The 27341-nt window shown below is 46.2% G+C and overlaps 1 protein-coding gene across 3 annotated transcripts in view; it reads right to left on the bottom strand.

Moving 5' to 3' along the window:
- Window positions 1-27341, bottom strand: part of DOCK11 (dedicator of cytokinesis 11) — a 199849-nt gene that overhangs the window by 67463 nt on the left and 105045 nt on the right. For all 3 annotated transcript variants that reach the window (XM_081180379.1, XM_081180377.1, XM_081180378.1), the window contains 12 exons: window positions 15701-15824; window positions 14737-14858; window positions 12931-13014; window positions 11768-11857; window positions 11125-11243; window positions 10692-10761; window positions 10247-10372; window positions 9567-9638; window positions 7813-7959; window positions 5976-6059; window positions 5759-5870; window positions 1946-2124 (listed from right to left, as the gene is read on the bottom strand). In XM_081180379.1, coding sequence (XP_081036505.1) covers window positions 1946-2124; window positions 5759-5870; window positions 5976-6059; window positions 7813-7959; window positions 9567-9638; window positions 10247-10372; window positions 10692-10761; window positions 11125-11243; window positions 11768-11857; window positions 12931-13014; window positions 14737-14858; window positions 15701-15824 — 1329 coding nt within the window. The remainder of the gene's footprint in view (window positions 1-1945; window positions 2125-5758; window positions 5871-5975; window positions 6060-7812; window positions 7960-9566; window positions 9639-10246; window positions 10373-10691; window positions 10762-11124; window positions 11244-11767; window positions 11858-12930; window positions 13015-14736; window positions 14859-15700; window positions 15825-27341) is intronic.

The raw sequence follows: 27341 nt of genomic DNA, 5'->3' as shown, positions 1-27341 counted from the left end.
AGACCATCTTGGGTAGTTTGCCATGGTCGGCTTTCTCTACAGAACAGACAGCAGCGCCTGAAAGATTTTCAACCCTGACACATTGCTAGCATGGGAAGTGTGATTCCCCACCCCCAAGGTTTCCCCCATTCCCTGAAAATTTCCTACCACCACCATGCCTTCCTGGGACTCAGTGTGGGAAGCCAGTCCTATGCCTGGTCCCACATTTGCCAGCAACATGGGCTACCAGTGGGTGAAGCCCCAGCTGGTGAGGACTGGAAAAGCTGAAAGTGATACTGTCAGCACTTGCAATGAAAGCTGCTGGGTCCTATCTAGAGAGAAAACATAAGCCCAAGAGCCTTATGAAACAATAAGAAGTTCATATCTGGGAGTGCAATCAAGTGGGCAATCTGAGCACGCCTGACAACTCTAGTCAATTCCACAAGGATTGTAAAGAGGCTTCTCCTGGTTTAGCACCATCAAGCGGGCAGCACTGATCACCTCATACTGCATAACATCAGGTGATCCAAACTTCAAAAGAGAAATCTGTTTTTCCTTTGCAGACCTGGCCTGAATTTAAGCTGGGACTGCAAAGGAAGGATTATTATTTTTTTGCAGTTGTGGTTGAACTGAAAATTCCTGCCAAAAGTAGGACCCCACTTGGTGCTGAATTTAAATTCAGGGCTGACCACATGCCCCACTTTGTAAAGAAATAAGCAGGGGTTGACTTTGGGCTCTCAAATCTCAGTGGCACTCTGTGTGATGCTAAAATTCAGTGCCCACCAGTCTCTTACACCCCTGTAGGGGGGCACCCAGCCCAACCACACTGGTTGTGCTACCCCAAAACTGCCTGGGAGTTCCTGAGTAGAGCTGATTTTCAGTCAGGGTTGCAGTTGGGGACAAACTTTAATTCAGTGCTGACCCCAAGTCCATTTTCACCAGGGACTGACTGCTCAGCTGGGCATCAGAGCCATGGGGGACCATTAACAGTGACTCCCCCAAAAGCCTCAGGCAGGAATATTATGAATCAAGCAGTCCTTGAAGCATCCTGGACCCAGACTGTCAAGGCCTTGTAAATTAATAAAAGAACCTTAAGCCTGGCCTGGTAGCTAGTGGTAACTTTTGAGTACAGGAGTTATGCTCTGGTGACAGGCAGCCTCCATCAGACCTTGTTTTTCCCCAGCGATGGAACCTGGGGCACCTAGAGCAGGGGTCGGCAACCTAAGGCCCGTTGGCCGGGGGTCATTTAACCGGCCCATGAGCCGCCCCTGAACCGAGTTGCCCACTCAGCAAGTCCCCATGCACTGTGCTAATCTGCGTGGATGCAGATGTCAGAAATCACGCATGTGCGTGATCTGGCCCACAGAGGGATCTCTGCTGCATTGAACTGGCGCAGGCAAGGTAAACCTTGCTGACCCCTGACCTAGAGGCAGGGAAAGTGGATATGATGCCTGATAGTGGAAGCCAAGCCAGGTCTCTGCCTTCCAAGAAAACTCCTCCTTTCCTCTTCCCTTCTCACAAATGCGACCAAGAACCTGGTTATGCACTAAAATGGGTTCAGAGGCAGCTTCTGCAGCGGACAAAATAGAGCTGGCTTCACCAGGCATGGGGATCCTTTTTTGGCCCTAGGATCACATTCCCTTCCTGGAAACCTTCCAAGGGCCACATGCTAGGAGTGGGCAGAAACCAAAAGCCAAAGTGGGCACAGCCACAGAGGCAAATGTTTCCTTTGTGCCAGTGGCTAGTTTCTAAACACACACGCTCACACACCCCTTCATTCAGGCAAGCAAGAGACATAATCGTAGCCCATGGACACTTCCCAGCCTGGCAAAACCACTCAAGGAGCATGAGAAGCAGCACCAGTGAGGAGTGTAGCCTGGAGAGAGTTTTGAGGGCTGGAGAGAGAAGCCTTGAGGGCCTGAATTTTCCCACCACTGGAATACACCATCACTCAATATCACTATACCTTATGCTGGTATCTGTTGTCAAAAGCATGTTTTATCATAAGGCTCTTCAAGATGCTGATGGCCATGGATCTGATGTCGTAGTTGTCATGCAGAGCCATAGACGTCTCTCTCAGGAGCAAGCCCACTAAGTAGTGGTGGCGGCAATATTCATCAGACAAGCTGTATTCAAGGTTTGCATCTGCCGTGGAAATGAAAAACAAGGGCCATGTTTCACTTTCTGTGACTGCAGTGCGTTAAGGGCTTGGGTGGCAGCGATGGCAATGCAGCCTCTCAAGGAAACGGGCTGAGCTGCCAGGTGGGTCACACAGGGGAATAAGGCAAGCAGGAGGGACTCTGGCTGCTGTTGGCTAGTTTGTGCGGATCTCGTTATGACAGGCAGAAAGGCCCAAGGAAAGATGAAGGGGCCTAGGAAGTTAGCAAGTCAAGTGAAGGTGAGTGGGTGATGGAGACAGCACCCTGAGTTGGCATGGTAGGAACATGAGAACTTAAAAAATTAAGAAGAGCCTTCTCAATCAGGATAATAACCCATCAAGTCCAGCATCCTATTCTCACAGTGGTCAAATGTTGTAATCCGCCCTGGGATCTTGAGTTGAAGGGCAGTAAGTAAGTAAGTCAGTCAGTAAGTAACAACAACCGTGTTCTCCTAGTGGCCAACCAGGAGCCCCAGTGGGAAAACCTGCAAAAAGGATTCATGCACAAGAGCAGCTTCTGTGGTTTCCAGCAAGTGGTCTTCAGAAGCATCACTGCCTCCCAGTCTGGAGGCAGAGCATAGACATCATGGCTATTAACCATCAACAGCCTTGTCTAATCCCCTTTTAATGACATCCCTGCCTCCTGTGGGAGGTCTTGAAGATCATCTGAGGAGATCCTGCTAGTTGTTTCATGACAAGTGGATTTCAGTGAATTATCTGGAAGCCGGCCTTCTTGGAGAGAGCAGCCGGCATCAGGAATGCCCTCCCTTGGGCCATTAGCAAGGCAGCAACATTAATAACCATTAAGAGCCTCTTAAGAACATATGTTTATCCTAGCTTTCCTCTTTTAGTTTTATTTCTCTACTGCTCAGGTTTATTTGTGCCTGGTGGCAATGATTAGGGCTGGACGATATACTGTCCAAAACCAGTTTGAAGTCCATATTACAATATTGATTTCACAGTACTTGACCTGGCAATATACTGTTAATCATTATGTGCATGTGCACATGTGCCAAACTATAGTGGGCCCTGGGGGTCCAAGCACCTGCCAAAATTTTCTTGTAGGTGCTCAGCACCCACACTGCAGGGCCCCCAGTGCAACTTCTGGTGCCTCGCAAGACCTCGGAACCTGACTTCCAGTGCCAGAAACACCACTACTGAGACAATGTCCTTCCCTGTCATGTTGAATCTGCCTTATGCCTAGCTCATTATTTTCTCTCTAGGGTTTGGTGCAGGGTTTCCCTCAAACCTCTGCAAGTTGCTCCCTTTAATGCTGGGGACTGAACCTGGGACCTTCTAGATTAGGGGTAGGCAACCTAAGGCCCGTGGGCCAGATGCAGCCCAATCGCCTTCTCAGTCCGGCCCACGGATGGTCCAGGAATCCACGTGTTTTTACATGAGTGGAATGTGTGTTTTTATTTAAAATGCATCTCTGGGTTATTTGTGGGGCCTGCCTGGTGTTTTTACATGAGTAGAATGTGTGCTTTTATTTAAAATGCATCTCTGGGTTATTTGTGGGGCATAGAAATTCATTCATCTGCGCCCCCCCCCAAATATAGTGTGGCCCACCACATGGTCTGAGGGACGATGGACCAGCCCACAGCTGGAAAAGGTTGCTGACCCCTGTTCTAGATGCAAAGCACATGCTCTAGTAATGGGGTACAAACCCTCCCACAACCACCAGCAGCAATTATATTGTCCTTAATGGGTTGAAAAATGTGCACTCTATTTGATGGCTTGGCCTACGTGAACTGCAGTTCAGTCCATTCCTTCTTCCTGAATACTTCTCGGTAGTGGCACCCGCCCTGTGGAATGCCCTCCCATCAGATGTCAAAGAAATAAACAACTACCGTATTTTTCGCTCTATAACACGCACCCGACCATAACACACACGTAGTTTTTAGAGGAGGAAAATCCGTAGGCATGCCACCCGTAGGCATTCCCTCCATAACACGCACAGACATTTCCCCTTACTTTCTAGGAGGAATAAAGTGAGTGTTATAGTGCAAAAAATACGGTATATGACATTTAGAAGTCATCTGAAAGCAGCCCTGTTCAGGGAAGTTTTTAATGACTGATGTTTTAATGTATTTTTAATCTTTTGTTGGAAGCCACCCAGAGTGGGCAGGGTATAAATAATAAATTAAATAATTTATTAAATAAATAATTTACTAAATAAATAAATTATTATTATTATTATTATTATTATTATTATTATTATTAATCATTATCTCCTGAGCAAGAGCAAACTGGAGCATACAACCCTGTGTCTAATCCAACCTCTATGGCCAAGGCCTGAGGTCAAGGATAAAAGTTGCATGGTGATCCATGAGCAGTTTGGATGTTTATGGCAACTCTTTTGGAACACAGAAGTTAGTCCATGAAAAGTTAATGTTGCCATCCATTCTGTGCTTTTGTTAAAGAGTCACCCGACAGTGACCTAGATATGCACCCTCATAACCCTGAAATCCTGAAGCTCTACAGGGTGCCGTTTACAGAGAGGGGAAACATGCTGCCCCAGGTGGGCCAGCTCAGCATTATCTTGGATTCAGCAAAAGCAGAAAGCAGTTGTCAGAAACTGAGTTAGTTGGCTTAAGAATCAATCCTGCATGCTTTTAACTGAAATGCATTGGGTGCGAAAAACAAGCTGATCAGTTTAAGAAGCATTGGCTGCATGGCAGTGTTTGTCAAAAAATGTACCAGCTGATTTGAAGTTGCAGTTGATTTGTCATGAAGCTTCCCAGCAGGGATTTCCCAAACCCAGCCCTACCCCAGATGTACCTACTGAAGTGAACCGTTCCAGAACCATGGAAAAGAAATCTAATTAATGTGTAAAAGGGAAACAAAAAGGAATCAATAATATATATAGTCAGTTTTCAATTAACCATGGTACATATACCGTGCAACACAAACGGACACAGGAGGTTTTTGAAGTAAGCTGAATCCCAAAGGATCTTGAAGAAGCAACCTCAAAATGAGATCTACAGGCCTGTGGATCAGCTCAGGTGCCTCAGAGCTTTCTGGTGAAAAACAGGCAGGCAATGCCTTGTGTTTCTGTAAAGGTAAAGGACCCCTGGATGGTTAAGCCCGTCAAAGGTGACTCTGGGGTTGTGGCGCTCATCTCGCTTTTCAGGCCGAAGGACCTGGCATTTCTCCAGACAGCTTTCTGAGTCATGTGGCCAGCATGACAAACCACTTCTGATGCACTGAGGACCATGTTTCTGTACATCACAATGAAGGAGACTTTTGCAAATGAGTTGAGTGTGCAAGTGTCTATACATTCTAAACTCTTTAGGAATGTGAGGTGCAGCAAAGGGTTTCAGTGGGTTTCAAAAGGTTAGTTGGTATTAGGGTTAGTAAGACTGTGTTTTGGAGTTAATTCCATGCTTTGCTTTTGACGAAGAGGACTGTAGCCCACAGATGCTCATGCTGTAATAATTGTGTTAGTCTTTTAAAGAACCACAATATTATTTTTAGTGTTTGAAGCCTTCCTGTGATGGAAGTGTTCAAATGATGTCTGCCCCCTCCCTGAGTGCTTAGGAGTTGCAGAATGCACAAAAGTTATGATGGATCAATAATAACTAAATATCAGCCTTTTAAGCCACTCAGCTGAGGACTTACCTTGGCCTCGCTGAAGTTTCGGTTTGGCAAAGGTCATTGGCAAATTTAATGGAATGTAGTGCTCGTGGTTACAGATTGTCTGCAGGAATTCAAACTTGTATTCCAGCAACAGCTAGATGCGGAGGAGGAAAAAACCAAAAACCACAAACATAGTATTAATGCACACTAATCTGTGACACTAATCATCTTCTTGCCTCCACAAGTCTGGCCATGTTACCTTTGGGTCTTTGGGGCTGAATCCAGAAATGTAGTCATTGATCAAGTTGAAAATAAATCCCCGGTCCATGAATGTCAAGCATCGCTGCAGAAGATAAAAAGAAAAGAAAAAAATGTGTTCTGTCAGAGTCTGCAGAAAAAGGGCTTCCAACCTATTTCACAGCACACCCTGAAAAAAGCTCCCTGTAGGATCTTGGAACTTCTATCTGTGGGGCTTAAATCTTAGGAGTGAGGATAATGAGCTGCTAGATTCAAACAGGCGAATCTACTAGCCGCCCATAGGCCCTTTACCTGCACCCTTCAAGAACAGAGGAAGCAGGGGGCCTGGCTTTTCCTGCCCTACAGGACCACCTTTGGAAGTGGTTGGGAAGATGGCTATCCTATTGCCTCTCTGTCTTTTCTTCGCCAAGCTAAACATCCCCAACTCTCTTAAAAATTCTTCATAAGGCTTGGCTTCCAGACCCTTTATCATATTGTCGTCCTATGCAGCTTCTCAGTATCCTTTGCAAATGTTTTGCAAAGCAACACACAGTTGCTTTCTTCTGCCTGCCCTGACCGCCCCCACACTCAACATTAAATGTTGCTGCACGACTCGAGTTCTAGTATAATGAGAGAGGAAATTTTCACCCTATCTGCAGGTCTAACAATGTCCATAATCAGAGCCGTAGCTAGGCGATCTTATGCCCCTGGCAGAACTGTCCAGATTGCGCCCCCTAGCCACAGACAAATTGGCTCTTCTTTTCTGCCTCTCCTCCAACACCCCCCCCCCCCGCACCCACTCAATTCACCCTCATTTAAAAACTTTCTTATGAGGCAATAATCGATAATTGATATGGAGATATTTTTAGCCAATTTTGGCCACACACACCCCGCATTGCCTGAACCCCTGGCGGGGGCCCACCTCACCACCCCCTCACTTCAGCCCTGGCCATAATTTAATACACATCTGTCACACATACCCTGGCTACACTGTGGAACTCTAAACGAGCTATTGCTTCAGCAGTTATTCCATTCAGATATGTGAGATCTAGAGGATCCACCCCTTCCTGGGCCTTCAGCTGGGCCCAGGAGGTTATTACATGTGCTTCCTCTCCTTCCAACTAGACTCGTGTGAGGCTAGTTTTGCATGCCCTGAAGATCCTGCTTGGCACACAGTCTCTCTCGAGTCCCTGGAGGGAGTGTGTGTGTGTGTGTGTGTGTGTGTGTGTGTGTGTGGTGCTCAACAGCAGGCCAAGGACCCAGGGAACTGGTGCAGAGACCAGTTGCTGGAATGGGGGGGGGGTCCTTCTGACAACTACTCAGGGGTTACTGGTGTTGTGGGCCTCTGTTACATGATCCTGCTCCCTTTGCTCCTCCTCTAAAGAGACTCCAGATTCCAAGCCTGGGCAAAGCTGATCCCTGACTCCTTCATGAATTGCTCCCCACAAACTAAAACCCCCAAGGCTTAGAGTTTCTCTCCATAAGGAACTTGTTTGAACCCTTTCATCAGTTTGAGTTGCCCTTTTTCTGACCTTTTCCAATTCAAAAATTTCTGGTTCGTATCCAACAATAATCAGTGCAGACCCATTGAAACTAATGACCATAACTAACTTAGGCTGATTAAATTCAATGAGTCTTCACTTGAGTAGAATTTAGTCTGCTACAATCATTTTCTTTTTTATGAGCAGGGATGCCCAAAAGCTGAACACAGTATTCCAGATTTGATTGCACCTCAGACATGGTCAAAGATGTTATTCTTAGTTCTTGTTTTCATAGTGTGTGTGTGTGTGTGTGTGTGTGTGTGTGTGTGTGTGTGTGTGGATTTGAGGGGGACGGAAAGAGCAAAAGAAACTACCAACCTTCAGGAAGTTGGCCAAGCTGAAATTGACATTTCTGGACTCCTCTGTAATCTCACTGTAGCGAATGTTCACATGAGGGATGATGGCGAGGAGCAGAGAGTGCAAGGCATGGTTGTAGGACTCTGGGAACCGCTGGACCCTGGGGAGCTGAAGTGGCACAAAGGGAAAGATTGGGAAAAGGCTGGGAGCACCATTTTATCATTTGCAGGATAAGATGCATTACTTACTGCATTTATCCCCCCCTTTCCTCCAAAGAGCTCAAGGCAGCATACACACTTCTCCTCCTCCCCATTTCTTCCTCACAACAGCCCTGTGAGGTAGGTTAGGTTGCGAGCGAGTGATTGGCCCAAGGTCAGCCAATTAACAATGTCTGAGTTAGGGATTTGACCCCTGGTCTCCCAGGTCCCAGTCCAATGCTCTAACCAATACACCACAACTGACTTTCACCAATAGTATCCACTTTTTCAAAATTGGTTCTTTTGTGTTTTTGGTTTTCCCAGGCTGCTTTGTTTTTAAGTTTGTTTGTAAAATATATTGAAATTTTAATTAGCACTCCCATCCTTTTTACCATGGTGTAATATTGGGGCAATCCTGAACAAATATAATAACCATGAGCTGTACCCGTCAATAAAGTGGACCAAATCAATTTTTGTAAGGCAGGGTGAGGAGCCTGCGGCCCTCAGGATGTTGCTGGACTGCCGTTCCCATTATCCCTAAGCACTGGAGATGCTGGTAGGGGCTGATGGGACTGGAGTCCAGCAACATCTGAAGGGCAACGGGTTCCTCAGCTCTGGCATATAGGTTAAAACGGTAGTCCTGAAGCAGTAAGAATCCTTCCTTCAGTGCTGCAGGGATACGTCTTAGCAGATTTTGCCTTAGAAGGCATTAGAGTAACTGCTTTGCATACAGAGGGTTCCAGGCTCAACCTCCTTCCTCTTCAGGTACGGCTGCCAGTCAGTGTGGGCAATACTGAGCAAGATGGAGCCATGATCTGACTCAGTGTGCATGACACTTCCCACAGAATGACTTCCATTTAAATATACTTGGTTTTATATATCTGTATTTATATCTATCTATCGATCTATCGATCTATCTATCTAGGGACACAGGTGGCGCTGTGGGTTAAACCACTGAGCCTAGGACTTGCCGATTGTCAGGTCGGCTGTTCAAATCCCCACGATGGGGTGAGCTCCCGTTGCTCGGTCCCTGCTCCTGCCAACCTAGCAGTTCAAAAGCACATCAAAGTGCAAGTAGATAAATAGGTACCGCTCCGGCGGGAAGGTAAATGGCGTTTCCGTGTGCTGCTCTGGTTCGCCAGAAGCTGCTTAGTCATGCTGGCCACATGACCTGGAAGCTGTACGCCGGCTCCATCGGCCAATAAAGCGAGATGAGCGCCACAACCCCAGAGTCGGCCACGACTGGACCTAATGGTCAGGGGTCCCTTTACCTTTATCTATCTATCTATATCTATCTATCTATCTATCTATCTATCTATCTATCTATCTATCTATCTATATTAAAGTGGGAGACACTTTTCTATTTGATCCAAAGCATTAACTGATTAATCTACCTGATTTAAAGATGAGATGCTGCAGCCCTAAAAATAATGGAAATAAGTCGCACCTCTCCCCAATATTTCTAGTTGGCATTTATGTTGGGAGGAAGATTTGTGATGTGGAGCTAGAGGAAGCATAATTGCACTACGTTTGCTGAGCACCTCCTGCTAGCCCTGAAGTGGCTGCTTTTGTATTTACCTTAATCTTGTTCTCATCCAGGAGGTACATAGCCATTGACTTGGCCAGAGCTTCAAAGAAAAACCACGAATACTGGAATAAACCAGGAGAAACACAGAGATACATTCACTAAGCAAGAGCAAATCACAGTGATTCTCAGCCTGGAAGAATCTGGATTGGCAATGGCCACACAGTGAGTGCTGCGATGCATCTTTCATGATCAAGCCCAGCACCCTTGGCCAGACTAGCCTTAGCTGTTACACTGGCAGGATGTGCCCATTGGAGCTGGTAGGGTGGAAGGCAGGGAGGCCAACAGTAGGTGGCGCCAAAGCCAGTGAAAAGCAGAGCTAACCCATTCTGATTTTGCCATTCTCCTCCTCCACTTCCTCTCTGCACTGTGGCGGCCTTTGAGCTCTCAAATCTCAGCAGAGCCCTGTGCAATGCTAAAATTCAGTGCTCTCACACCTCTCATGCTCCCTTCTATAGCAATGTTTTGGCGCGCCTGCAGTGTGACCACACCAGTTGCGCCACCGTAAAACTGCCTCTGCTCTGCAGAGTTCTACAGTGGCAACACTAAGGGAGAGGGAGCTAACAGCCAGTGCTCCCTCAGGCTGAGGTTAGTGGGGCAATGCCCCATTCACACTCATGAACCAGGTTCCACTGAGTGGGTGCAAATAAAATCCTGCCTTGTCTTGTCTCACCTTCAGCATCTTATTGATGGCCAAGAAATCTGCCGATTGCTTCAAAATTGTTGCCATTGCGACAGCCAAGATTTCGTGTGTAGTCTTTGAGTGAGGCACAACAGGCTTCTCGGGCCGAAAGCAATACTGAAAAAGAGTGTGTGCCACACATCATCAGAGAGGGCTCCCCAGTCACAGAGGAGAGAACACACGGACCTAAGAATGGACTGCATTCCAACCAGTCCAGCATCCTGTTCTCACAGTGGCCACCCAGATGCCCCAATGGGAAACCCAAAGCAGAACTTGAGCACAGGACCCCTCTCTGCTCCTGTGTCTTCCAGAAACGGCCATTCAGAAGCACTACTGCTCCCAACTGTGGAGGCAGAGAGCGGTCATTGATGGTGCTCTCCTCCACAAATTTGTTTAATCCTCTTATAAGAACCTAAGAACCGCAGCCAGCACTTACCTTTATGAAAGCCCTCAAGTAATGGTCAAGGCCTTCCTCATGGCATCTGGACACAATATGGAGGAGAACCCTGAGGAAGAACAGCAAGTTTGAATGTGAGGCAGGATCTGCGAAGGAGGGCCGCTTCTGCATGTTCCTTCTGGAAAAGCAGCTCCACCTACTTATGGGGTAAGTACACTCCCAAGTTCTGGGGGAGAGGTGAGGCAGCAAGACCACCTCCATCAGCCAAGATGCCTTTTTGGCTCCTCCCACCCCCCCACAAAAATGTGCCCATCAGTTGCCAATCCATGGGGTTGCATTTGAGGGAGACGTGAAAGGCAGCAAGCCCCACCCACTGACTCTGCTGCAGACTCTAACAACGTGGGTTTCTCAAAGCTTGGGATTATGGCTTCACTGATCTATGACTATGACTATACTATCACCAAAAACTTACATGGTACAGTTGACAGCAATTTCTTCCTCTTGTGTCCGGGTGGTGAGGACTCTAAAGAGTTGCGTAAGGACCACAGGCAGAAACTGTATCATCACTTGGATATCCATGGCATGTAGGCACTGAAACACACACGTTTATTTCAAAAGCATTTGTAAATTGTAAAATTTGTATTTTAAATCCTCTAGGCAGTATACAAAGACACAACATGAAAGCCAGTGTCATACACACAGGTTCACAACATTAATAAACCAGTAAAACTAGTATTATGAAAACAGATAAAAACAGAAATTCAGCAGTGGCAGAGTACAGTAATAAGGGGCCAGGGAAAGCCTGGGCAAATGAATATAATAAAATAGATACTTTATTTTTATTTCACAAAAGTTATGTACCACTTGACAGTGAACAAGCAAGCAAGCAAGCAAGCAAGCAAGCAAGCAAACAAACAAACAAACCACAAAGCGGTATATGGAAAAAAAATGAAATTGCCAGGAAAAAAGAGCTGGACTATTAAAAAAATTCAAAAATAATTAAAATCAACGATAAGCTAGAACCAAGATTGAAGCGCACATCCACATTCTGCAGGAGGGGGACCCCGTTAGTGTTGGGTGCTCATGGACGGGCGAGAGGAACCATTCCAGCTCACCTTGAGATATTTAACAAGTTCTCCTGGGACTTCTTTGGCACCTGCTTGAATCATCTGGCAATACTGGAAGAATTTATGGAGGTGGAGATCCTGAAAGGAACAGAGAAGCTCAGTTCACAGACTTCTCTTGTGCCTTATTCATCCCACTGATTTTCACCCAAGACCAGCAGCCTTCAGACATGGCCTACGGGGCACACAGTGGCATCTCCCATGCCACCTCAAAGTGGCAATTGCCCAAGGGAAGGGCCGTGGCTCAGTAGTAGAGCATCCGCCTTGCATGCCAAAGGTACCGGGTTCAATCCCCAGTGACATCTCTAGGTAGGGCTGAGAATGTCCCCTGCCTGAAACTCTGAAAAGCCACTGCCAGCCAGTGTGGATGGCACAGATCTAGATGGGCAAATCTTGTGACTCAGTATAAGGGAGCTTCCTGTGTTCCTCTGCAGAGGAAGGGCCATAGTTCAATGGTAGAGCATGTGCTTTGCCTGTAGAAGGCCTCTGGGTTTAATCCCCAGTGGCATCTCCAGGGAGGACTGGGAATGTCCCCTGCCTGAAACCCTACTGCCACTGCCACTCAGAGTAGACAGCATTGAGCTAGATAGACCAGTGACTCAGCTTCCTATGTTCCTATGCTTTGAAGGAAACATCTCAGAACATCTTGGCCAGCCAAGATGACTATGGGAAACCCAAAAGTACCCTGCCCACTTGTGATTCCCAGCAACTGGTGCACAGAAGCATGACTGCCTCCAACCGACTACAGTGTACTTGGCATTTTATTGGTCTACAGAAATGGACTAGTATGATTAAACCACCCTGAAGGAATGCAGAGAAGGCTATTCAGATGGAATGCCGTCCAGCCTCACAAAGGTTTGGAGGCTCCTAAGCACACAAGATGGCATGCATCTCTCTAGGCAGGCAGGCAAGAGGAACTATTGTTGTCGTTCCTGCCAAGGCTGAGGGAAGGGGCATGGCCTGTGGAGGAGAGGTGGCTTGTGGAGCTGTGGCCTCCAGAGCACCCCAAGGGCCAAATGTGGAATTTTCCCACCCAAGCCTTATAAGATGGAAAAAATGCCACTTCATTTTCAATAGTTACCCTTAGAATGGTTATGGATCCTTCATTTTTTTAAAAAAAAGAACCCATCAAGCAAAGGCTGAGTTGCACTTACTTGGGTGTAAATGGTTGACTCCAAATGGAGCTTGATCTTGAAGAGAGCCTTTGCCCCATCAACCCATTTAACATCAATACTTGGCTGCAACAAAAGTGAGGGCGGGAGAGAGAAGAGGAGAAAGTGTCACGTTTGAATTTGGCTAAAGAGGTTCAGTTCACCTCGCAAGGCAGCTTTGCTCAGCCCGGCATGAAAATGTATAAAAAAGTCATCTTCATGCACAAAATTCAGAAAGAAGATTGAAAGAAAGTGTTGGTGGCAGGGAGAATTTGACGCAATCCTCAAACTGTAGTTTGGTATCTCAATCTTTTTCAGTAGATTTTGGATCCAAAAATCTGTGAGTAGTCCATGGGGTACAGAATTACTGCCTTCACTCTTCAGGCCGGAGGGATGGCCTCTTCAGAGATTGCAGTTTCCCACAAAAGGGGTAGGACCTAGGGGAGCTGAGACGAGCCTCCTGTTTGCTTGTATCCATCCATCTCTGCCTGTTAGTGCTAGCAGATGGGCGAGTTTTAATACTATGCAACAGTGGGCTCCAATGCAACTGCTGCATTTGTTGCATGACAGATTCTGCTGTCTATTGCACCACGAAGTTATTAGCAACCTGCTCATGCATTCTCTTGCGAAATTATTGTCAGCGGGCACCAGCTGTGTCAGCTAGGGAGGGCTGAAGCACTCCCCCCCCCGCCACCCGAGGTTCCTAGGAGGGCGCCAGACCCCGACAATATTGACCGGCGATGTGGCATACCACATCAGTGTGTTGCACATGATGTGTGCTACATCAGTGCGTTCTGTGACATGATGCATGACATCAGATGTCAGCCCCCTCAATAGTGGGGGCAAGCCAGTTCTCCTGGCTGTCGCAAAGCATTTTGCCAGTGGACTGAGTATACTGCTAAGTGAGTACCATATTTTTCGCCCTATAGGACGCACCGTCCCATAAGGCGCACCTAGTTTTTTGGGGGGGAAATAAAGGGGGGGAAATTTATTTTTCCCCCCAGGCGCAGGGCTGGGGAAGCCCGAGCTTCCCCCGACCCCACCCCCCAGAACAGGCAGCTCTCCGCAAGCCGTAGGATCCTGGCGCCGGGCTCCCGCGGCTTGCGGAGAGCTGTGCGAAGCCTGGAGAGCGAGAGGGGTCGGTGCGTCCCGACCCCTCTCGCTCTCCAGGCTTCAGCGAAAGCCTGCATTCACCCCATTGGACGCACACACATTTCCCCTTCATTTTTGGAGGGGGAAAAGTGTGTCCTATAGGGCGAAAAATACAGTAACCTGGCACTACAATATTATTCATACTACTACTACTATAAGTTTAGGGTCCCGGTTGTTGCAATGACTGAACCTCCCAGTGAGCTCCTCCACTGCAGATCCATTCACAAAGGCAGACATCAAATTGTATTAATGATTGAGGTGCCCCTGACGTGGACCATCATGTTATAACGTGCATTTTGAACAACAACAAAAACCCAGCACCCCTAATCCTGCAGTTAAGAAGTCTGAATGATTTCTGGTCAGAATAATTATGCAAATTAAGTTTTTGCCTTGGCTTTACCTAATGCATTCTGCTTGCGCAAATTGTCAGTTGTTTGGGGGGGAGTGTCTGAGGGGATGGGATCCTAATGAGCAGGACACAGAGAGTTTGAATCTTGCTTTAAAAAGGAATGGTGATGTCCTCAGACGATGAATTGCACACCGCATCATTTGCAAGCTCATTTGGTGTACCTTCTTAGGTGCATGGAAGACACACAGCATATCAGCACAGGTAAAATACAGTCCACGCCATCAGATTCACTTATTAGGTCTTCCTACCTTTCGAGCCTCAGAATCCCCGACACTCAGGTAGCCTGCTGGGAGATTGGCTGAAACAGGCAAGTGCTGCTCAGAGGTGATGATCCGGCCATCCTTCAGCAAAGGCAGCCAAGTAAACCCAACTGCAGAGACAGCAATGCACACAGCTGTGTAAGCATCCTTTTTAGCATGTAGGTAGAATCATGATCATGAACTTGCTTTGGGAATCACTTATATGTTACTGGAAACAAACCCATTTCTTCCCTTCTTTTAATTTGCTAAAATGGAATTGCATTTGCCCTTTCATCACCCATTCACTTAGCTTGGAGAGGGTCCTTTTTGAGCTCCTTGAGATCTCTGTTTGTTTTAACCACCCTCAACAACTGGGTGTCATCAGCAAACTTGGTTACCTCACTGTTCACCTCTAACGGGATCATTTATGAATGCTTGGAAAGTATCTGTCTGTGGGGGGGACTCCAGTTTCTACATGAACTATCCACTCATTCCCCCTCTCTGCTTGGTGTTTCGTGATCGGTTCCTGATACACAGGACGACCTCTCCTCTTATCCCATGACTGCTATGCTTACACAGTCTTTGGTGAGACACTCTGTCAAAAAATGTCATCTTGTAAGGTGAGGGGAGGCAATAATAGGGTAACTAACACATTTTTGCTTGGCAAGACACAGTTATTTCTAAGAATCATTTCACATTTTGCTTTTCCCAATGCCTAAAATACATGGCCCAGTTTTAAGCTAACCACCTGCACACTAGAAAGACAGGTGAGGAACAGGAGGGCAGGTATCCAGTCTTGTAGTATGTGAAACTGAAACAAAGAGACGGGCACTTGACAATGGTGGTGGTGGTCCATGGAATGGATAGGACAACTCCTTTCTGACACACCTCATGCTTCCTGGATCTACCAAACACAGACTGCTTGGGTGGGAGGTGGGGAGAACAAAGGCGCGGGTTCAAGTTGTGAGCCTACCTGTTGTCTCCACGGCATCCTGCTTTTTTGCTGTCCCCTTTGTGTTAATTTCGCAGCTGACGTGATAGAAGGTGAAAAGCAGGTGATGCTTTTGATGGAGGTGGATTGGGAGTTCAATTTTAATCTAAAATGACATAATGAGAGCGATGCTGCATTCGTGAGTGCTGAGATGCAGTTTAAACTACTCTTTAAGAAACAAGAAAAAAATGGGGGGAGGGGGAAGGACCAACATGGCATTGCATTCATCATCTCTCTTGTTAATCTGGAAATCCCTCCTAAACTGACTTCCTGCCCAAATTTCTTACCCTGCAAAGCCTTCAATGGTCTTCCCATCATTAGAAGTGTCATGCTGGACAAGGTCAAAGGACCGATCTTGTACAGCATCCTGTTCTCACAGTGACGAACCAGGCTGCCATTGTTGTTGTTGTTAAAATCTGTATACTGCCCTATACCTGCAAGGTCTCAGGGTAGTTACAACACAAACCCAAAATAAAAAAACACAAAATAAAGCAACCCAATAAACCCACCCTCCCCAAACACATTTTAAAAGGGCATTGGATATCAATCAGCCAAAGATTTGGTTAAAGAGGAACATTTTTGCCCATGCAATCATGATCATTGACTTCCTTCCCCCCACACTTCCGTTGTTCTATATATTTACCCACTATGGCTGCATATTCTGATTACTCTATAGGTTTTGTTCTCCTCCCTCCTCATCATATCTTTATATACTTTAAACTGCTGAATTTACTCCAACCCTGCTAATGTTTTAACCTGTTTAACAAGATTCTTCAGCTATATTCAGATATTGTTTAAAGTATCACACCTTTCCTAAAACTCTAAAACCTGTAGCACAGATATCGAAGGCAAAGATGAGAGAAAGTCTCCTAATAGACATGAAGGAGAAACAGACAGATGCAGGGGAGAAGGGAGGAAAGAGACTTAAATAACAGGACAGCAGTTTAATTCTTTTAACTCAAAAGCAGCATCCCAGAACCCTTGCTCCCTGCTCCCAAAGACGGATATGGATAAAATGACCAGACTTTGGTAATTTTAACAAGGCCACTGTTTGGCACCCTCAAATGAATATTTTCAATTCTTCTCAATTTTGCTCTACCTCGGCTCAGCACCCTGTGAAGGAAAGCTGTTAACACACTGGCTGTGGGACGGAAGCTCCCTGGCTATGGCAGGGTCCTAGAGCCCTTCACTCCTTGCCAAAGCTGGACAGTGCCAGGGCTCCGGCATCATCCCAGACCCCTTGCGCCCCCCCTTTCATTTTCTCAGTTATAAAGGTAAAGGTAAAGGTACCCCTGCCCGAACGGGCCAGTCTTGACAGACTCTGGGGTTTGTGCGCCCATCTCACATCTATTGGCCGGGGGCCAGCGCTGTCCGGAGACACTTCCGGGTCACGTGGCCAGCGTGACAAAGCTGCATCTGGCGAGCCAGCGCAGCACACGGAACGCCGTTTACCTTCCCGCTGGAGCGGTACCTATTTATCTACTTGCACTTTGACGTGCTTTTGAATTGCTAGGTTGGCAGGCGCTGGGACCGAACGACGGGAGCGCACCCCGCCGCGGGGATTCGAACCGCCGACCTTTCGATCGGCAAGCCCTAGGCGCTGAGGCTTTAGCCCACAGCGCCACCCGCGTTCTCAGTTATGGATCTTCTCAATTTTATGTCACCTGGGGTAATGTCCAGGCAACTGCTATAACTTAGAGGTCTAAATCATATAAATTCTTACTTATCTACAAAATATTGTTAAGAGTTTTATTATATACAGATGATTTTTAAATTAGCATGCTTTCTCTAAAACAAAACCTGTAGAAGTAATTGGTTGAATAGATATCAAAGGTCAGGGAATAAATAGACATGAGGGAGATGCAGTGTAGGCACAGGGTTTGTTTTTATTTTTTAACTCAGAGGTTAAAAAAATAAATCCCAGTATATTTTTTCCACTAGCTGCACTTCCAAGCAAGTTTCAGCTGGGGGCAGCAGCTGTTCAAAAGCCAGAGCTGGAGAGCAACTTGGGTTTTTGGAGGCAGTGCAGAAAGGACTTCCTGCTTTTGTGTTGCCAGGAGGGAGGGGAGTAAATAAATAAATGGAGAGCAGAGGAAACCCACTTTCCATTTTTTTATTCCTCCCACCTCCACCCCACACGTGTGCAAACATGCAATTGCATAAGGTTTCTTCTTCTTCTTTGATGATCACTCTTAGTAAAATTGTCTTCCATGAACATGATCTGTCCGTAGGTGACTGTGGAGGCCAATTCTGGATCCACAAGAAGCAATGATTCTTCAACATCAGCTTCGTTGGACTGGTCATGTTGTTTGGATGCCTGATTATTGTCTTCCAAAGCGACTACTATATTCTGAACTTGAACATGGAAAGCGTAATGCTGGTGGTCAACAAAAGAGGTTTAAAGACTTTCTCAAAGCAAATTGAAAAAATGTAGTATAAACATTGTAGCCTTATTGGAGTTCACCGATTGGGTCTGCGTTGCTCCGGGACAGGAGGAAGGAAGTCAAATGACACCCAGTTGGTTCAAAGAGTTTATTCTGCTCTCCAGATAGCAGAAGGCACTTGCGTGATCAAGTCCACAGCAAGTCCAAAGAAATAACAAGTTTCATGCAGTATATACATCCTCCAGGCACCTCTCCCCCTTCCCCAGGCACGTCAGCTTGTACACGCAGGTTGACATCACAGATGTTCCTGCTCCAGCACTCTTAACCATAAAAGGGATTTCCTTCCTGCACTCCTGACCATAAAAGGATATTCCTGTTCTTACACTTATCTTGGAGGCAGAGGTCACCATTTCCGAGAACACACTCTGGCATTATTCCCAGACATGGGTCTGCGCGTCTTTGTGGTCAGCACATAAGATAAGGCACGCACGCATCATCCCTGCTGTACTGGAACTTGGCAAGGTCACTCATTGCCGCCACGGACTGATAAGGGAGAGAGCTTTGTTCTTGTTATGGATTTGCTCAAGGCTCAAGTTTATGCATTTTAGCTAAGGAAAAATAGGGATTTTGGTGCAGTTTAAAACTGCCTGCACAGCCCGTTTTTGGGTTTTGGGAAACCCATTCCTTCAGCATAAGGTTTACCTGGTGTCGGGAAGGCGGTGCTAAGACTCTGACAGCCTCACATAGCACACCCTCACAAAGCCAGGAGGAGGAAAGGGCTTTAGGACCCTGGGCACAAGGGTTTATGTAGGATGCTCATTGCAGTTGGTCCATCTCCATGTCTTTTGAAACAGCAGAACCTCATATATGATAGAATACATGGCCTGTAGGACATGTTTTTCTTCTAAGGTACATTCCTCCTGAGGTACCTAATGTTGTTCCCAATCCATTTTTCCTATTCTCATTGTAATAGCGCAATGCTATTTCACATATACAAAAATCTGAAGTGCTGCAAAACTGAGATGATCCACATGGGGGCACCAAACATCAAACTAGCACCTGGTGCCATTTTGTGAAAGATTACAAACTGTGTCCATTTTGTGTGGCTTTTGGAGGGCGGGCTCTGGAATGATGCCAGAGCCCAGGCCCCGCCTTCCAGCTTCTAGCAAGTGCTTGTCCAGCTTTGGGAAGGCGGGAAGGGCTCTAGGACCCTGCCAGAGCCAGGGAGCTTCCTTCCCACAGCCAAAGTGGTGCTGTGCGGTTTTCCTACTCAGGGCACTGGGCACTGCAGCGGCACAAAATTGAGAAGGTCCATGAATGAGAAGATTCATTTGGTGGATGCAAACCAAAGTCTGTCCATTTTGTCTGCCATCCTAAAGCCAGGTTAACCTTATGTCATTACATCTTTGTGCTTGTGTCTGTATTTATGTTTGGGTGGGGGGATAAATAAATGGAGACTTTGTTTCCTTTGCTCTCCATTTATTTATTTACACACACTCCTCCATGGGTGAAGGGAAGCCTCCCCCTCTAAATCAAGTAAATAAATACAAATACTTAACTAACTGACCAATTGCATCGCAGATAACTTGGTTGCCCCTCCAACATAAAACTTGACCACTATAAAATAAATCCTGGCTACACCCATGTCCTCCTCTGCGTCACATGCCAAGCCGACTAAGCTGGGACTTGCTTGAAAGAGCAGCTACTGGAAAAATGAAGTGGGGTTATTTGCTTCTGAGTTAAATAATAATAATAATAATAATAATAATAATAATAATAATAATAATAATTAAAAAATTGCCCTGCTGTTTAAGCCTCTTTCCTCCCTTCTCCCCTTCTGTCTGCCTGTGTCTTGTTATTAAGGGAGCCATCTCTCACCTTACCTTTGGCATCTATGCTACTAATTACTTCTACAGGCTGAATTCAAGAGAAAGCATGCTAATTTTAAAATTATCTGTATATAAAATAACAGCGTAATAAGATGTTCAATATATATAATAATGCATATGTTTTCAACCCCTAAGCCGTAGTAGTTGCAGACATTATTCCATTCTCCTCTACATTGTTCCATCCTTATTTCAGACATGGTGTTATATCAGTATATCGCAATGTTTAGCTGGAAACACATCACGATGTTGGAAGCCAGACATCGCCCAGCCCTAGTTGCAGCTTGATGAGTTTTGGACCTTTGTAGGATGCTCATCTCCATGCCTGTTCAATTAGAAGAACCTCATTATATAATACATGGTCAGAAAGACCTGCATTTCTTGTAGGGTGTATTCCTCCTGAGGTACTTAACACTGTTTCCAGTCCATTATTGCAGTTCTCATGGTTATATAGGCAATGCCATTTCACACATCCAAAAATCTGCGATGTTGCAAAACTAAGAAGGTCCACCTGAGGGCACCAAACATTGCACTAGTACCTGGCGCCATGTTGTGAAATATTACAAATGCCCTACATTTTGTGTGGCTTTTGGAGGGAGGGCTCTAGGATGCTACCAGAGCCCTGGCACCAGAGTCTAGTTTTCCTCCGCAGGGCACCGAGCAAATCCACAATTGAGATTTGTTTAAGAGCCCCAAATATTAATCTTGTTAAGATTACAAAGACCAAAGTGCTGCCCCATTTCTCCATTTTTTGGGTGGTTGAAGAGCTCTGGGATGCAGCCGGAGCTGTGGCACACCTGCCCAAAGACAGAAGGCCACAGGACGCTGGGCAGGAGGGCTCAAGGCCCCTGCCAGAGCCCTGTAGCTTCCCTAGAGCCAGGGTATATTAAGATCACCACAGTCCCTTGATTTCATGGGAGGGCAGCATGAGGGCTCTGGGAACAAGTGTGTTTGTGCATGGGATAAATGAACAGAGGATGGGTTTCCTCTGCTCTCCACTTATTTATTTATTTCACACCTCCACGCACTGCAAGAGCAGGATATCCATTTCAACTTGCATCCTGAAGACCCCAACCCCTCCTTCTGAAGGGCTGCTGCCTGTTGTGTATATATATATAAAGAATAATTTTTGATGATACACAACGTCCAAAATCTTTTTGTTAACCTCCCCAACTTTACTTTCATAAACATGTAATTCAGAAGAATATATTTACAATCTCATCCTCCAGTTTCTCCCTATTAATCTTTAGGGGTCTCACTTCAGACGGATCACACTTCAGACAGATCACACTGAGGAGTCTCTCTCAGCAGCAGCTAAAAACACCAGTTAAATTGAATCACAGTCACAACAGGATCTGCAATACCTCTCTCATGTGGCTCACAGTCAGCCACCCATATATGTGCTATTGCCAAAGGAAAAACCCCACGCTAAAAATACACAGCCATTCAACATAAACAAACATTTCCATGTCAGATCAACATACCATCATCCTTAACGCTGCCCCCAGGTGGGGATTGTTTGGAAGTGCAGCTAGTGGAAATATGAACATGGATCAGTTACTTCTGAGTTACCGTATTTTTCGCTCGATAACATGCACCTGGCCATAACACGCACATAGTTTTTAGAGGAGGAAAACAAGAAAAAAAAATCTGAATGAAACAGTGGCTGTATCATTTTTGTGCTTCATGCTGTGGCCACAGACATGTGATTTAACGGTGAGTTTGGGGTAGCCCAATGCAAAAATCCTGAGAATCCATGTGAATCCATGCTTTGTAACCACGTTTTTGTACCATTGCAGCCCCAGGCAACAGTGGGTGCGTGATTTTTTTGGTGCAGGCTGTAGCCATGGATATGCTATGTGATCTGATGGTGAATTTGGGGTGACCCAATGCAAAGATCCTGAGGATCCATGTGGATCCGTGCTTTGTAACCACGTTTTAAGTGGGGAGGGAAGGAAAAACATAGAAGGGACAAGGAGGACCGAGAGGGGTGTGCGGAGAAGCAGCTGGCTAAGAATGCAGGAGAGGGATTTTACCGGAGGGAGGAAAGGCAGGCAAAAGTTCCCCCAGCCACCCACCCAAGCCAGCCAGCCAGCTCTCTCTCTCTCTCTCCCTCTCTCCCCCACCTGCATGTTGCCTGCGAGTCCCTAGATGCAGCAGCAGCACCGAAGCATGGAGAGGAATTAGAAGGAAGGACGCTCTGCTTTCCCCTCTGCTTGCCTGGAGGGGAGGGGTTTTCTCTGCTCTTTGTTCCGTTTGAGCAAACACAGTAACGAAACAGAGGAGAGTGGGCAGTAAGACCCTGAGGCAGAATGCAGGAAAGCAACAGCTTTCTCTCTCGGGAGGCTCGAACGCATGTGTGGCTGCCTGCAATCAGTTTACCACACCGAGAATGAAGATAAACTGGTAAAATAAGGGGGCTGGGTTAAAGCTAAAGGGAAAACCTCAAAGATCCCTCAAGAATAAGGCAGGGGTTCAGGGCTCCCAAAGCCGAGCTGCAGCCTTAGAAGAGAAAAATGGGGCTTTCGGAGGTGGTTTTTTACTGCCCCGCTGCTTCCAATTTTTTAAAAGGCAAATTGCAGGAGAAGATGCAGCAGTCAGTCACTCTCTCACTCCCTCCAAGCACCCACGCTAGCGAACAAACACAGGCAACCACATACTCACAAAGCACACTAGCAAACACACAGTCGCGCTGCAGAGTGGCCAAACCTCCTAGCTGCTGACCGCAACGAAGACGACCCTCGAAGAAAATGTGTGATGCACTTGGGCCAGTCGGCTCCAGGGACCACACATTCGCTCAATAACACGCATAGACATTTCCCCTTACTTTTTAGGAGAAAAAATCTGTGTGTTATAGAGGGAAAAATACGGTAATAAAAATAAACGTTGCCCTGCAGTTTAAGCTTATTTCCTCCCTCTGTGTCTCACTCATGTCTATAAGAGAACATTATCTCACCTAACCTTTGATGTCTATGCTATTAATTACTTAAACGGGTTTAATTTTAGAAAAAGGGTGATTTTTCTAAAATTTATTTATTTACTTCCTATCCCACCTAACACTGCAAGAGCAGGAAGCTCTTTTTGTCTCACCTCCCAAAACTTCCCATGTTGCTGCCCAGCCCATAAAAACTGTGTAGGCCACTTTCCTCCCTTCTCCCCTTTTGTGTGCTCTTTTCATTTCTGACCTGTGTTTATGGAGGATGCTCATTTCAGTCTGTCCCTTTCCATGCCTGTTCAAGTAGCAGAACCTCATACATGATATAATACATGGCCTGTAGTGAAGGAACGGGTTTCTGTGCAGTAAGTTTAAAACTGACTCAAGCCCCCCCTTTCTTTCTTTCTCTAAGAGAGCACTAGAGAGCACTCTAAAATGCGTAAAACTTGAGCTGTTGAGCAAAGACATAGCAAGAACACAGCTGCATAAACAAGGCTCTCTCCTTTATCAGCTTGTGACGATAAGAGTGGCCTTGTCCACTCTAAAGTGGAACAGAGATGACACTCTAGGTCTTATCTTACCACAACCCTGCCGCATGACCTCTCCTCCCCAAGATAAGAGTAGGAAGAGGAAGATCCTTTTATGGTCAGAAGTACAGGAAGGAATTCCCTTTTATGGTTAAGAATACCAGAGCAAGAACAAATATGATGTCAACCTGCGTACATAGGCTGATGTGGTTGGGTTTACATGGGAAGGAGGGAGAGGGTGCCTGGAGGATATATATACTGCATGAAACTTGTCATTTCTTTGGACTTGCTGTGGACTTGATCACGCAAGTGCCTTCTGTTATCCGGAGAGCAGAATAAACTTTCTTCTTTGAATCAGTGTCATTTGGCTTCCTTCCTCCTGTCCCGGAGCAACGCAGACCCAATCAGTGAACTCCAATAAGGCTACATTTCTTGGTGTATTGGCTGGGAATCCGCGTTCTCCCGCCCGGAGAACATAGGACCTATGTTTCTTGTAGGGTATATTTCTCCTGAGGTACTCAATGCCATTTCCAGTCCATTATTCCTGCTCTCATTGTTACTTAGTGCAATGCTATCAAAAAATCTGGGTTGCTGCAAGATTCAGAAGATCCACCTGAGGGCGCCAAACTTTGCACTAGTACCCAGGCGCCATGTTGTGAAATACTACAAATGCCCTACATTTTGTGTGGCTTTTGGAGGACGGGCTCTAGGATGCTGCCAGAGCCATGTCACCCATGTCACCAGAGTCTAGTTTTCCTCCGCAGGGCACTGAGCAAATCCACAATTGAGAAGATTCATTTAGGAGCCCTAAATAATAAACATTGCACTAGTACCCCGGCGCCATGTTGTGAAATACTACAAATGCCCTCCATTTTCTGTGGCTTTTGGATGCTTTTGGATCTCTGGGATGCTGCCAGAGCCCAGGCTGAAGCCCGAAGCCACTGGCACTTTTTCTGCCTGAGCCAATTCGGTGAAAACTTCAGAAGGTCCATAACTAAGAAGATTCTTTTGGGCACCTCAAATATTGGAGTTGTTAAGATTAGCAAAGACCAAAGTCGTCTGTGTTCTCCATTTTTGGGAGGCCAGTGTGAAGGCTCTGGGATGCTACTGGAGCCCTCGCAATACCTTCCCTAAGTCAGGTAAACACTATACCAAGAAAGGAAGTCCATTTCCACTTGCATTAAAAAAACACACCAAGTTTCTGCTTAGCCCTTCTTTTTGAATGGCTGCTGCCCCCAGGTGGAGTTTGCTTGGAAGTGCAGCTAGTGGAAAAATAAACTGGTTATTTACTTCTGGGTAAGAAAAAAAATAATGAACGTTGTGTAAGCCTCTTTCATTCCTTGTCCGCTTCGTCTCTCTTGTGTCTATGAGGGAACATCCTTGCCTTTTCTTTGATACCTATGCTGCTAATTATTACTACAGATTTAATTTCAGAGAAAGCATGCTAATTTTAAAATCATCCATATAGAAAACAACACTTGTAACAATAAGTTAAAGATATTTGTCCTGAGGTACTTCCAGTTCATTATTCCAGTTCTGATGGTAACATAGTGCAATACCATTTCAGACATCAAAAATCTGAGGGGGTGCAAAACTGAGAAGATCCGCATGAGGGTGCCAAACACTGGACTTGAACAAGGCGCCATTTTGTGCAAAAGTCCTAAAGACAACATCCATTTTGTGTGGCTTTTGCTGGGCAGAGGGAGGGCTCTGGGATGGAGCCAGAGCCCTGGCACCACCTTGCCAAAGCTGGATTGTAAGCCTCCTTGTTTCCTCTGTGGAGTGTTTGTATGTCCATCTGTGTCTCGCTCCTGTCTATTTGGAAACATTGTTCTCTGAGAATATTCATTTGGGGGCCCAAAATATTGGCTTGCCAGGGCCCAGGAACTGCTTTCCCACTTTCGAGCAAGTGTAAGGGGGGGTTGAGAGTGTGTAAAGCCCCCCCCCAGTCGCAGGCTCCCCAGCTCTTCCCTTTGAACAGATGCTGCCCCCAGATGCAATTTTAAATTTATATGGCAATGATATGTTAAAGATATGCAATTTAATATGTTTTAGACCTGCAAGTAGTAATAGTTCTGCAAACGTTACAGTGGTGCCTCGCAAGATGAAAAGAATTCGTTCCGCGAGTCTTTTCGTCTTGCGATGTTTTTCGTCTTGCAAAGCATGGTCCGTCGCAACTGCGCCTCTTCAAGCGGCTTTTTAAAAAAAGCGCAAGACGTTTTCGTCTTGCGAAGCAAGCCCATAGGAAAATTTGTCTAGCGAAGCAACGCAAAACCGAAAAACCCTTTCGTCTAGCGAGTTTTTCGTCTTGCGAGGCATTCGTCTTGCGGGGCACCACTGTATTCTGTTTGTCTCTACGTCATTTCAAAATTATTTCAGACGTTGTATTATATCGGAATATCACAATGTTTAGCTGGTGACTTATCACAATATTGAAATGGTGAGACAGTGATCCACTTGGGGGCGCCAAACATTGGACTCACACAGGGCACCATTTTATGAAAGATTAGAAAACAGCATCCATTTTGTGTGGCTTTTGGAGGGCACCTCCTTCCCTAAAGCCAGAATCCTAGAAAGTGCTTGCTAGCAGTTTTCCTAAACTGGGTGTTGAGCTGAGGTGGCACAAAATTGAGAAGGTACACAATTGACAAAATCTATTTGGGGCCCAAATATAAAAAATCCATCTTAAGTCTATCCCATTTCTCCACCTTTGGGAGGGCAGTGTAAAGGCTCCAGGATGCTGCCAGAGCCCTGGCACCGCCTACCTGAAGCCAGAATCCTAATGTAGCCTTATTGGAGTTCACCAATTGCGTCTGCGTTGCTCCGGGACAGGAGGAAGGAAGTCAAATGACACTGAGTTGGTTAAAAGAAAGAGTTTATTCTGCTCTCCGGATAGCAGAAGGCACTTGCGTGATCAAGTCCACAGCAAGTCCAAAGTAATGACAGGTTTCATGCAGTTTATATATCCTCCAGGCACCCTCTCATTCCTCCCCTAGGAACCCAACCACGTCGGCCTACCTACGCAGGTTGACATCACATATGTTCCTGCTCTGGGACTCTCAACCATAAAAGGATCTTCTTTCCTGTACTTCTGACCATAAAAGGATCTTCCTCTTCCTACTCTTATCTGGGAAGAGGTCATGATTCTCTGGGAACACCCTTTTGGTGTTTTCCCCGGACATTGGTTCCCACATATTTTGTGGTCAGCACATAAGGCACACACGCATCATCCCTGCTCTACTCGAACTTAGCAAGGTCACCAATTGCCGCCACAGACTGATAAGGGAGAGAGCTTTGAGCACAGCTGGGTTTTTATTTATGCATTGACTCAGAGCTCAAGTTAATGGATTTTAGCTAAGGAAAAATAGGGATTTTGGTGCAGTTTTCAAACTGCCTGCACAGTCAGTTTTGGGTTTTGGAAACCCATTCCTTCACTAGTAAATACTTGCCCAACTTTGGGAAGGAGGAAAGGGCTCTAGGAACCTGCCCGAGCCCAGGAGCTTCCTTCCCGCTGTGAGAAAGTGGTGCCAGCACAGGGGACTGAGCAGCAGTGGTGCAAATTGAGAGGGTCCATGATTGAGAAGATTCATTGGTGCGCCCAAAATATTGCCTGCCATAAGATTAGCAAGGATTAACTCTGGGGTGTTTCCTGAGTCCAGTCAGGTAAACCTTATGTGATTGCATCTCTGCGTGGGCGTTACCCCATAAGAGCAGGGAGTGCTTTTTGGCTCACGTCCCTCAGCCCCCCCCCCTGCAAAACTGAGAAGATCCACCTAGGGGCGACAAACATTGGACTCGCACAGGCGCCATTTTATGAAAGATTACAACCGGTGTCCATTTTGTGTGGCTTTTGGAGGGTGGTGCAAGGGCTGTAAGATGCTGTCAGAGCCC

The sequence above is a fragment of the Podarcis bocagei genome, assembly GCF_964188305.1.
Source record: "Podarcis bocagei genome assembly, chromosome: Z".
In the NCBI taxonomy this organism is placed as follows: Eukaryota; Metazoa; Chordata; class Lepidosauria; order Squamata; family Lacertidae; genus Podarcis; species Podarcis bocagei.
This window is presented reverse-complemented; position numbering and strand designations above follow the sequence as displayed.